The following is a 13155-nucleotide window of genomic DNA, read 5'->3' as shown; positions in this document are numbered from 1 at the left end:
TTCTCCCCTCACAGTCACAGTCACTATGGCGACTCTGGCGGAGAAGCTCGAGAAGATCAAGTCTCCCAAGCTGCAGAATCAGCACCATGTAAGTTACCCTAACACCCGCCCGCAGCGCAAATCACATCTCTAATCAATTCTCCCGTACAGACCGCTGTGGTGCTTTCTGCAGTCGAGGACACTCTTCGCGATCAAAAGGCCGACTTTTCTTCGACCGCATACTTCGCTGCTCTCCTTGCACTCCTCTCACAGTCCCTTTCTGCCGAGCAAGGCATCGTGAACAAGGATCTCGCCACATCTGTTGTCTACCTTCTCGATATCACCACCACCTACGTCCCCGAACCCATCCTTCGTTCGAAGTTTTCTCAGATTCTCACCAGTCTCGCCCCTGCGCTGTCTCTCCCCGAAATTGAAGCTCCCCTCTTGCGCCCGTCAATTGGTTGTCTTGAGTCGTTGCTCATCGCCCAGGATGCCGCAGCCTGGAGCCTGCCCCACACAGCCATTGGACCGCGCCGTGCGACGGCTGGTCTATTGAGTTTGTCAGTTGACCACCGTCCTAAGGTGCGAAAGCGCGCCCAAGAGGCTCTGATCAAGGTTCTCAAGACACCCCCGCCCAGCCCGTCGCTGGACCATCCGGCCGCGGATATGTGCGCAGAGTCTGCGATGAAGACGCTGAGCGACAGCATCACAGCTGCCTCCAAGCAAAAGAAGGGAAAGCGCGATGCGAACAGCCACGAAAACCACGAGCCTCTGATTATTCACTCCCTGCAATTGGTCAAGACCCTTGCCTCCGCATCAGGCGGCTGGCCCAGTAAGAAAATTGAGTCGCTTTGCGAGCTGCTGATGAATGCATCTCGCTCCAGCAACGAGTATATCACCATGGGTGCTTTCGAGGTCTTCGAAGCTATCTTCGAAGGTATGGCCGATGAGTTCTCTTCGTCCAAGCTCCCCCGTCTCCTAGACGCCATCGCCGAGCTCAAGCCCGCACAGAACGACTCACAGCTTCTCCCTCCCTGGATTGCTGTCCTGTCTCGCGGATATGATGTTTCTGCACAGATCAACCCCGAAGACACATTCGAGAAGCTGCCGGGTCTCTTCCAGCTCATCTCCGGATTTTTGGCCTCGCCCTCGCACAACATCCGCATCTCGGCCTCCGAGTGCCTCATCTCTTTCCTGCACAACTGTATCCCCAATAGCGTCATTATCGAGCCATCTGTGTACGATGAGAAGACTCTTGAGAAGCTGGCCCACGCGACCGCTGACCTGCTTTCCGTGAAGTACCAGGCTGCGTGGATGGAGGTGTTCAATGTTTGCTCCGCCATGTTCGACTGCTACAAGTGGCAGTCCAGCCCATTCCTTGTTGAGATCGTCTCAACCGTTGGTGAGCTGCGCAGCAATGAGTCATTCCACGGCAAGAAGGAGGCCGATGGTGTTCTCAGCAGTGCCATCGAGGCAATGGGCCCTGAGGCTATTCTTGAAATTCTGCCCTTGAACATCGTCGAGCAAAAGAAGGGCCAACCCGGTCGCGTTTGGATGCTACCCATTCTCCGTGATAGTGTTACCAACACAAATTTGCGTCATTTCCGCTCAGAGATGGTTCCTCTGAGTGAGGCGCTTTACCAGAAGATTGTAGACTTCGGTGCTGCTGAGAAGTCCGTCGAAGTGAAGATCTTCGAGACTCTGGTACAACAGACTTGGGGTATCCTGCCAGGCTACTGTGAACTGCCTCTTGATCTTGTTGAGGCTTTTGACCAGAGCTTCGCCGAGCTTCTATCTAACGTTCTCTATAAACAGACTGAGCTGCGTGTCGAGGTCTGCCGCGCTCTCCAGAACCTGGTCGAGTCCAACCAGGCTATTCTTTCCGTCGAGGCCGAGCAAGACGATTTGATTCTGCAGCGCCGAATCACCAAGGCCGCTGCTACCAAGAACATTGAACACCTGTCTGGCTTCGCTAGTAACCTTTTGGCTGTGTTGTTTAACGTCTACAGCCAGACGCTGCCGCATCACCGCGGATACATTTTGCAATGTATCAATGCCTATTTGAGCATTACCCCCGAACAGGTAAGACATCATTCCGGAAGCCTTATCTAAATAATGACAGTTGACTAATTTGATACTTCGCAGGAACTCAACGAGACTTTCACTCGTGTAATTACAATGCTCGAGTCATCCTTGACCGAGGAGCAGAAGGAGGCACCCGCCCCTCAGGGATCATCTGCGAAGATGCCGCCCACTTCCCACACTTTGATCGATCTGGTTATCGCCATGTCTATCTACCTGCCTCGCTCAAGCTTTGCCGGACTTTTCGGCATGGCTGCTGCCATTCTCAACGGATCGTCACCTAACCCCGATCAACAACTGATCAAGAAGGCATACAAGCTCATCCCCCGTCTCGCTTCTACTGAGACTGGCAGAGAGGCTCTCAATGAGCGCAGCGGTGAGCTCCACGCTCTGATGCTTGCGACTTCAGATAAGACCCCCGCGTCTGGTCGACGAGACCGCATGCTCGCGATTCACGAGCTTATCACACATCTCCCTACTTCCGACCTCCATTTCATCCCCTCTATCCTGTCAGAGGTTGTCCTGGGATGCAAGGAGAGCAACGAGAAGGCACGTACCGCTGCCTTTGACCTTCTCATCCACCTCGCCAACCGCACCTGCGATGAGGAGCGCAACCCTGCTGGCACTGTGATTCGCAACTCACTGGTTCCTCACATGCCAGACGACTCACCTGATGCTCCTGCTACTATTGAAGAATTCTTCACCATGGTTTCTGCCGGTCTGGCTGGCTCCTCTCCTCACATGGTCGCTGCCTCAGTCACTGCGCTCTCCCGCCTCTTTTTCGAGTACCAGAGCAAATTGAAACCCGAGATTCTTGGCGATCTGGTCCAGACCGTCGAGCTCTTCCTTACCAGCAACAACCGTGAGATCGTCCGTTCTGTTCTTGGCTTCGTAAAGGTTGCCGTTGTCATCCTGCCTGATGAGGCCTTGCGCCCGCGTCTGTCGGCACTTGTGCCCAACTTGATGGCCTGGAACAAGGAGCACAAGGGTCGTCTCCGCAGCAAGGTCAAGGGTATCATCGACCGACTGGTTCGACGCTTCGGTGCTCCGCTCATGGAGGCCCTTGTCGGCGAGGAAGATCGCAAGCTGGTTGTGAATATCCGTAAGCAGCGTGAGCGCAATAAGCGCAAGAAGAAGGAGGGTGGTGCCGATGAAGACGAGGACGATGAAGACGAAGAGAAGGCTGGTGCCCAGCAATCCGGCAACGCTTTCGATAAGGCTGTCTACGGCTCTGATTCCGATTCCGACGACGAGTCTGATGATGGAGCCAGTGATGTCGATGTCGATGGCGGCCAAGCTCGTATCAAGGCTACTGGAGGCAGGAAGAAGGGCCAGAGCACTCAGTACATTCGCGAGACATCTCCCGAAGATAACCCGCTGGATCTGCTGGCCCCCGACGCCCTGGCCAATATTTCCACCACCAAGCCTAGCGATCGTTTCCTGAACACCGGGCCCGGCTCCAAAAAGAAGCGCAATGCCAAGTTCGACGCAGATGGCCGTCTCATTCTTGGAAATGACGACGCTAATGCTGATGTCGAGATGGGCGGTGCTGGTGAAGGATCCGGTGGTGTCAACGCTTACCTTGCTGCTGTTAGTGGTCCTGACGCTGTTCGTCGTGGCCAAAAGGGCAAGGTCAAGATGGGCCAGGCGAAGCGTGGTCACGATGATATGGACCTGGATGATGATGAGGCTGCTGCAGTCGGTGAGAACCTCCGCTCCAAGGGCCCCGGTCGTCGTGGTCTTGGTGCCCCCAAGACCCCTGGTGTCCCCGATGGTCGGGTTGAAAAGCGTTTCAGCCCCGGCGGTCGCGGTGGTCGCGGAGGTGGTCGTGGCGGTGATCGTGGCTTTGGTCGTGGTGGCGGCCGCGGTGGTGATCGCGGCGGCTCCGGTGGCCGAGGTGGCGGTCGCGGTGGTGATCGCGGTGGCTTCGGAGGTCGTGGTGGAGGCCGTGGCGGTGATCGTGGCGGCTTCGGTGGCCGAGGTGGTGGCCGTGGAGGCGATCGTGGTGGCTTTGGAGGTCGCGGTGGAGGCCGCGGCGGTGACCGCGGTGGCTTCGGTGGCCGAGGTGGTGGTGGACGTGGCCAGAGACGCTAAATGTTACGTCTTTCCTTTTTCTCTACAGATCAGGTCTATGGAGGTTGGAAATAATGAAAAGCTCAGCATAGGTATGAGGAGTCTTTCCGGATTACTGAATTGACAATCGTTTGAACTTGCATTTTTCTTCTCCAATCTTTCTCCAATCCTGTTTGGTCTGTTTATTTTCTTCTTTATATTTGTGCTTGCTTGTTTGTTAGACGGTCTGTTCTTAATACCCCCTTCAATCTCGATTCCGTATGGGGGTCGACTCGGATCCGCAGGTCTATTTGATATCACGGACTTGCCTTCATGTCATGGTCACGAGCAAAAAGTTTGTTAGGAAATTGCACATAGAAATATGACTCTATTTATGAAGTAACAATAGTTTCTACTACTAGTATGTACTACTACTTGTAACTTACAAACTACTAGTACTACTCCGACGTGTGGAAGATCATATAATGCGTGGGCTCCCTCTCAACTTAATCTCAATGTGATCGTCAAGTGCAGAGCTCCAAAACGATAAATGAATATTAACTATCCAACACCTTCCTCACGGAAATGGATGTATCTAGGTACTAGATTCCTCCTGATGATTTTTGTTTACTGTTTCCGGATTAGTGCTCCCCACTTGCGACATGCCATGAGGAAGTATACGGCGATAATGCGGTAAGTTTGGGCATAAAATAACTTAGTTTCTTTGATGTTGAAATAAGAATAAAGTTATCAGGTACTGATCTTTGTGTAACTAGATCTTTCTACCCTTGTGTTAGCCGTATTGCTACGGCTCTCCTCCTTTCTACATAGTATCCGGCTCCAGGCGACGAGAACATTAATTGCTGAATATAAATTCCTACTAGTAATTCTTTGTGTCAATTGAGCCGTAAGTCTCAGGAACTACTACTAGTAGTAAGGCACCGCACCTGCCCATACTTGAGAAAAAAAAATTGCATGCTATATGCCCAGGTGTATTTATGGTTTCGTCAACTGCATGTGTGATATCTTCCAAGGTTCCTAAGGTTTCAATGTTTCCAGGTATTTGAATTGTACTACGTATCGTATATAGTAATCCAACCAGTGCCTTATCCCCTCCATAGAGGGTGGTCACTGCCACTGGTATTTATAAACGCATCCTATGACCTACTGATACAAACCCCGCATATCAACCATTGGCTGTTACAAGCCACCACCTCTGCAGCCCCTTCGAATATGACAACAGGGGATTGGTCCTCCAGCCACTCAGCAGTTCCAAATAACCGACCCCATTCCCTAGGGTTTGTTTTGTGCAAGCTGGGCGTTATCCGGCTTTGGGGGAGCTCCAGATGTCTAATCGCTTTGGTTGGGCGAACATGCCCATTTGTAGGAACTAATGCGGGCACGACGAGGAAGTCTTGACTTTCCCCTGCTACTCTTCGTGCCCAATGTGACCGCCCATACATCCTTGTAGAGCTGACTGGCTCGCCAAATTCTTTTTTTGCCTATCGGTTCGAATCGCTCCAACATACATACGTCAAGAGCAGAGCCCGAGCTCAAATTAACTGCCACAGAGTGAATAAAAGCCTCTCTGCACAGCCGGCGGAGATTGCTATGCTATGTACCAAGATACATGATACTAACCAGAAGCGTCTGAGCTGGACTATTTTTGCTTTTTTCACCTGATCCACGGACTATTTTTGGTCGGCGTTTGTTTCTCTCGAGCTATGCAGCTCGGTCACAAGCCCAAGATGGCGCTAACACGTACTTTTGGGACGAGAAGAAGCTTTGCTCCGCCTCTTGTCTCTTTCGCTATTCCTTTCTTCAATCCTCTTCTAAATTGTTTATTACATCGCCCAGGGTCATTCCTCCCTGAAGCTCCAATATCTCAGTCTATTCGGATTTGATGCAACACTATGTCGGACAACAATGATGGTAAAACCATCCCCGGGCAGTGGCCTTTCTTTCTAATTTATTTGACTGACTTTGTAGAGTAGATCCCGAGAGGTCTCTCGGCCAGCTCGAAAATACCCCTGCTGTGTCATCTGATTCCATTGATGAAATGGCCAAGCGGCTACAGGATGCCATCACTGGGGGCAAAGACAAGAAGGTTGACGAGGAGCTTGCAAAAGACCTTATCTCCAAAAACCCGGAACTTCTTAAAAAGAAATTCGATTGGGTCCCTGAAAAGATCAATGCGGAGGATAATCCAACCTTAGAGGAGGCGACTCCGCTCATGTTAGCGGCCGCGTATGGGAGAACTGAAGTTTTCAAATGCATCCATGAGATGTCAACCGAAGACGACCCCTCACTAGATGAAAGATTGGCGGCATTGATTTTGGCCACAAGGGGCTCCCATATTTCCATTGCCCAGAGTATCCTGAATGCCTCGCCTATAATCCTCAATCGACGGGATAAAGCTGGAGACACCTGTCTTCTGAAAGCTGCTCGCTCCGGTAATATTAACTCCGTGAAATGGCTACTCGATAACAAGGCAGATGTTTTGGCTCAGGATGAAGATGGGAATACAGCACTGCATTTCGTCTGCCAGAGTGGGACAGAACACGAGGCCACCACCAATGTGATGCAAGGATATCACCAAGTCATCAAATCAATTCTGAACAGCCGACCAGGGCTGCTGGAAAAACGCAACAATTGCGAAGAGACTCCTCTTTTGGTCGCAGCTCGTTATGGGAGACCATCTATTTGCATATTGTTGATGAATCAGATGGGCGCTGATACTTCGGCCCAAGATGACAGTGGAAACACTGCGCTCCATCTCATTTCCAAATTGAGCCCAAAAGACTTCTCTTCCACAACACTACAGGGGGAGCTACTGGTGGTTGTGAAAACACTGCTAAAGCAGACCCCTAGCTTGTTGGAAAAGCGAAATGATGTCGAAGAGACTGCTCTTTTGAGAGCATCACTACATGGCAACTTGTATATTGTCCTATATCTTTGCAAATTGGGCGCAGACAAAGAAACCAGGGACCGCTGGGGATACACACCGCTCCTGAATAGTGCTTACTTTGATGCTGGCCCGGTATTGAAGTATCTTATTGATTCCAAGGCAGATACAATGGCGAAAAATGCCAGCGGATCGAATGCACTACACCTAGCATGTGTTGAAGGATACTCTTCCATTGTTGGTATTCTTCTCACAATTCCACAGCATCAGTTGAAGAAACTCATGGTCAAGTCTGATCACTATCGCCGAACGCCTCTACGAATTGCTGTTGAAAGAGGAGATGTATCAATTGTCTCCCAGTTGCTGCAGTCAAGATTCTATTTCCCTCAAAATCCCGCTCTGGACGAAGTGAATCGTTCTCCAGACTCTGAAACGCAGGATATCTCGAACTGGCTCTTGGCGAAATTGCGTCAAAGTGATAGTGAGAACAAGCAGAGTGATTACGAGGAGAGTGACAACGAGGAAAATGAGAACAAGGATAGTGAGAATGAAGACCTGTTTAGTGATCGGTCCATCTCTGCTGTGTTTTGTTGGGCTCTTTTGAATACGAACAGTGATGAGGAAGATGAAAATGATGACAGGCATGGCTGTGACGATGATCTGGTGACCCTCGTTCATATGAACCACCATCCTAAACTTTCCAGTCAGGCAGATGCCACTTGGCTACACATGGTGGCACTTGTCGGGAATATCAAGTTGCTGCAATTCATTCCAGGTTGGAGAGACGATATCGTGGCAGAAGCAAGGAAGAAGACAACACCCTTGCATATTGCAGCACGCATGGGACATTTGAAATTTCTGGGTAAACTTTTGGCATCCCACAAGAGGAAATATGGGCCCCAAGAAGTCCTAAATGCTATTCTGCAAGAAACAGAAGACTTGGATACCTTGATTTCTCTAGCTGCTAGCCAGGGTCGCCTGAAGGTTGAAGAGTGGCTTTGGGACATGATCTTTGACATAACCAAGGGTGATAGGAGCTTTTCATCGGATTCACTTTCAATTCGCTCAGCGTTTCTGACCGGATCAAGCCAGATGGCGCCAAACTCGGAGTTTATCAGGCAGGAAAACAACAGACAACATGTGATTGGAGTTGCAACCTGGAGATACACAGCTGGAGAACGCAGATATCTTCACGGGCTCAGAAATCTGATAGAGGGACGAGAATTAAACAAGGCTCTTCCGAATGACAGCTCTTCTGTTTTGGAGTTTCTGGTGGAGAGGAAATTTCCAATCGCACTTTGGTGGCTTCTTTCTGGTGGTGACTATTTCGACGAAACCCACCTGAAGGAGTGTGAGAAGGTTTTCGAAATGCAAAAACCTCTCCAAAGCCAAGCTCAATCAAATTTCAGTCAGCACAACTCACCTCAGGTATTCAATGCGGCTCAACTGGTGATGGATCTGCTGCAAAATCTACCTCGCCAACGCATACCCAAAGAAGAACAAGGTCTTCCACAATTTCAGCATGAGGCGCCATGTAAAGGCACGCTCAAAGGGACGGTACTGGATGTTGAAATCAAAGAAGATAGTCCGGTTGTTATCAAGCTTAAGCGAGCCGACATTGTCCAGATTGTGTACTGCCAAGGGCCCGAAGACCTCATGTCGAATAATAACTCGCAAAACTTACAAAGCATCAAAGAAAGACTTTTTTCGTCAAACTCCACGGGGGAATTCTCTGTGCAGCAGACAGGAGACGTCTCGGCCCCAACACAAGGCGCAGATCACCTGGATCAAGACAAAAAAAAGAACTCTGCCGAGTCGAGCGGATTCAAGCACAAGCTCCGGTGGATTCATATCCCAAAGAACGATGTTAGTAACCCATACTAGATATTCATACGCTCACCTCAAAAGGGCATTATTAATTGGTGCTCTGCAATAGTTGAATTATGTCAAGGTAGGTGGCACTGATCCTATGCACTACTTAGCCTTTTCCCGTTCTGGGGACTGAGAGGCATGCACTGACTCCGATGACAATTAGGACCTCATGACACGAATATCTCGAGAAAAGTCTATCAATAAAAGCCAACACCGTCGATTGCTCGCCCTGACGGATAAAAGCTATCTAGAGATTCCCTCTGGGGAAGGCACATCATACATGAGACCACATTGTCAAGTACGTTGGTAGCTCAAAAATGTTTTGTGACCATGTTGTTAATAAGTTGGCTCATAGTTTGATGACTCGGAAAGTATCCATATGCTGTCACTCTTTGTTTGTTCACATGTCTGCGGGATTCTTTATTGTCCTATGACTGATAGATCGGCAGGTACCTTACATATTTTGGGGGAATAAGCGTGCTGCAAAGAAGGTAAAGGAGCTTGAAAGAGAAGGCATAAGTCAAAATTCTCCAGTGCTTGATACACAAACCCCAGCTGTACCTGATCAGACTCATAACATTGGCGGTCAAGCCCGTTTTGCGGATACACAACGCTCTGAGTCGACTGGTACCATCCAGGCACTCCAAGAAACACAAATACCCAGTTTGAACCGCGTACTTGAGAACTATGGTACCTCTGAGCAGCAACAGTCTCGCTGGCCAGCAGATGATAGAAGTTCTGGTAAGGGAATTGATCACAGACCACTCACTCTGGATCAGTATTATTACGAGTCGCTCCGAGATACCTATGATCGTGATGATGATCAAGTCCTTTCGCGATTGTTTAAAAACGCAGCCGAGAAAGAGAAACAACGAGCGAAGGACGCAGAGAAACAAAAAGACACCATCCGAACAAATAAAAAGGAAGATTCACCATCGGTAAACCCTCAGGATTCGTATAAGACTGCGGCCCGTACCGTCAAACCAGCTCAAATTTTGATGGTGAATCAACTGTGGCTATGGATTTTGGACAATCGTATCGTTCCATCTTTCAAATCCACCCCGTGAGTCTAGCTATTAATTGGCCTTTAGATACGATTATCACCAGTACCACAGAAGAAGACAAAGACATTCAAAAGACATTTCTGCAGCGTGTTCTCGACAATCTTCATCGGACCGAGCTGGACAACATCCAACAGAATGACAAGAGAGCGTCTCCAATAAACCATATAGCGGCTCTTATCATGGACACAGCAAGGAGCCTCTTTAATGCGCGAGATATTGAGATATATGATTCTGATGATGGGAAAATTGCACCTCTCGATGCATACCGACAGGCCATTCAGGACATGGTGAGTGATACAGCAGATTTTCAGCGATAAATGCTGATGATATAACAAAGCGCGAACTGGAAACATCGCTTTTTAAAATCTTTCGCACATCTTTGGATGATAAAAGAGAGAAATTGGTTAAAAAACGTACATGGATCTCTCAGTGGGCGTCTGCTCTGAAAAATCATCTTTTGGAGTTTACAAAGTCCACGAAGGAAGATTCAGCATCGAAAAAAGCACAGTTAAGCCAGCAGTTGATATCTCATACCACTGCCCTTGAAACTGGCTCCATATCAAACCCACGACGCCGTGGCAGTGGGGTTAACCAAGAGAGGCCTTCCAACTCACCACGAAGCCGAGACAAAGACCATTTAGAGCTTCCAGCCGAAGATGAGGAGAACCCATATCAAGACATCTCCCAAGAGACTGGTCTTTTAGAGGAAATCAAGGATATTCTCGATGAGCTGAACATCTTGAGGACCTTAGCTCAAGAACAGGATCATGTGGATGATATGTGGAAACAGATCCAGACGAAACAGAAAAGCAATCATGCGGTCACCCCATCCGAGATTAGCCGAGAAATCGAAAGCATGATTGGAGATGCCAAAAGTGTTCAAGGAGACATCAACACATTGCTGGATCTGAAGCAAAAGGAAGCTAGCATTATAGAAGCTAAAGCTACGCGAGAGCAAAGTGATACCGTCATGACCTTCACGGTGGTCACAATTATTTTCGTAAGTTCTGTCCTTTCTATCACTGATAACTGCTAACGTTTTCAGCTTCCTGCTTCATTTTTGACTAGTCTTTTTGCGTTGAACATCTCCGATTTCCCTCACCAGAATGGCAACGTAGAGTACAAGGGTTGGTGGATATTTCCCATCATCTGTGAGTCAGCACAATCCCAGCCTAAGAGAGCGATTTGAAATGTCTTCCACTTTTGCTAATTGGTATTCTATTTAGTTGGAGTGTCTTTCATCGTATCTGGCTTTTTTGTGGTCCTGGCATTCAATACAAATGGGCTGAAGAAGTTCTTCCAAGGTCACAGTAATGAGAAGGACAAGAATGATGAGGCGAACAAGCCCAATGAAAAGCGGAGTTTCTTTCAAAGAGCTCTAGGTAAGCTCCATACTAGAGAAAGGCATGCAGAAAGTCGAACGGGACCAGAGCGATGCTAAAAAACTGCGATAAAACTTGAAAGCACATCATGCATATTATACATACTGAGGCATGGATATTCAGTTGAGAACCCCAAGGTCCTTGAATTAGAAATGATCGATTTAAATACACCTGGGCATTGACATATACAGGTTCAACCGTCCAAATGTCTGTGTAATAAACGGTGTCCATATCAGCATCCATTGGAGCCCTCCTCACACACTCAGGTCACCCAGCTACATCCTCAGTCTTGATTGCCTTCCAGTGTGTTTCATCATCGAGGCATCTTATTTGATATTTCCATAGATGAATCCGGAATGAGGTCGTTCAAATCACCCAAGTTTTCACCGGTAGCTCGGAAGCAGAAATTCAACTCTCGGAAACCAGAGGAATGTCAGCAACTTGAAGAATATTGGGTTGTACTACAGTTCTTTATTGTGTGACTGTGTAGCAAGCACAAACGCTCTCTTATGCAATTTTAGGTTTTCCCCACTAGCCCTGATATGTAGTACGGGGTATTCAATTATCTTCAGGAGTAAAGCGTTTCGATTCCTTGCCACTCTTATTTCTAGTGGCTTGTTAGTACTAGCGGATTGATCAATAACATTGGAATGGTGGAATAAGACCCGTCTTACATTGAATAATGTGCCAAGGAGTATAACAACCCAACTACTTAACAATGCCCCGATGCAACCAGCAAGATCCTTTTTTATCTGAGGCCGCACAGGTACTAAATAACATCAACGATGCACAGGTATTGTTGTCCAGGTGGCACATTGTCGTACCTTGGGGTTTAACAACGGCTACTACCAAAATAGATTCTACCAGAAGGATGAGTACTATGTTGCCACAAGCCCTGGAGCATGTAGGCTAAGTCACAATGCATTTACAGTAGCATTGACCTCGCGATAGAGATCAAGGGAAGGTATAAATAGACTTTGAATCGACCTTATTTCCCCTCAACCAGAACAACCTTGAAAGTTCTCAAATAAGCCCACCTCAGCAGATCCCATCCGAGGAACCGAACCCAAAATGACAACTTACAAAAACTTCTACCTGCTCCTTTTAGGACTCCTGCTCCTATCCATCAACGTGATCGCTTCAAGAATCGACTACATTGCCAGATACTCCGCATCAGATGACCCCGCAAAAGCGCCTGAAAAAGTCCAGCTCGAGTCAAACATTCCAAATGGACAAGAGGACAACGTGATAAAGCATACGTCCGAATGGTCGCGTGGAAAGTTCAGGGCATACTATAGCAAGCGCTCGGTTCTCACCGTCGAGGCTGTCGAAGTGCAGAATAGTAAGCGTCGGGCCAATCAGCTCGTTCAAGAGATTCAGCGCTTGATTGATCAACATACGAAGTCTGGGCGATAGGACGTAAGTTGCTGTGTGTTGAGAAACTTCGATCTGTGCTGATTTGGACAACTTCAGTCGTCACGGATCGACCAAGATGCTCTGGAAAGTGACGTGTCTCAAATTATTGTTCAATTGGTGACGAAGGCAAAGGTTGGGAACTTTGGAGCGAGATCTCTGAATGCTACAGGGCTGAATTTCCTTGGTCTTTACTCAGATGTTGGCTATGTTCTTAGCAAGTTCTTTTTTGCAATTCGGATCATTGTAGTTTTCTGGCAATGAGTTTGGAAATTAAGATGCCGCCTCACTTCAAGAAATTCAAAACCTATGGCTGCCATACAGGGCGCTTCTTATAACTGACTTAAGCAGATGAATCAGTCGGTGCTCTTGTGCTTGATTGAGTTTCACTAGTAGATCAAATACA

The 13155-nt window shown here is 48.3% G+C and overlaps 2 protein-coding genes across 2 annotated transcripts; both read left to right on the top strand.

The window, feature by feature from the left end:
- Positions 1–25: 25 nt before the first annotated feature.
- On the top strand, positions 26–4155 carry N7533_012266 (mRNA-binding protein RRP12; the record flags this gene model as incomplete). Its single annotated transcript, XM_057108916.1, has 3 exons — positions 26–88; positions 151–2061; positions 2125–4155. 3 exons carry the CDS (start codon positions 26–28, stop codon positions 4153–4155), a joined length of 4005 nt encoding a protein of 1334 aa, XP_056954017.1.
- Positions 4156–6026: 1871 nt separating this feature from the next.
- On the top strand, positions 6027–12844 carry N7533_012265 (uncharacterized protein; the record flags this gene model as incomplete). Its single annotated transcript, XM_057108915.1, has 11 exons — positions 6027–6045; positions 6108–8884; positions 9340–9953; positions 9998–10241; positions 10292–10954; positions 11000–11105; positions 11181–11336; positions 12130–12240; positions 12445–12678; positions 12741–12755; positions 12810–12844. Coding segments are annotated over 9 exons (4692 nt in total). The 3' UTR covers positions 12447–12678; positions 12741–12755; positions 12810–12844.
- Between the last annotated feature and the right edge of the window lie 311 nt (positions 12845–13155).

Source organism: Penicillium manginii (genome assembly GCF_028828005.1).
Source record: "Penicillium manginii strain IBT 31320 chromosome Unknown utg000009l:1.0-3297300.0:1.0-3298630.0, whole genome shotgun sequence".
NCBI classification, from domain to species: Eukaryota; Fungi; Ascomycota; class Eurotiomycetes; order Eurotiales; family Aspergillaceae; genus Penicillium; species Penicillium manginii.
The sequence above is the reverse complement of the archived record's forward strand: the minus strand, read 5'-3'. Positions and strand labels throughout refer to the sequence as shown.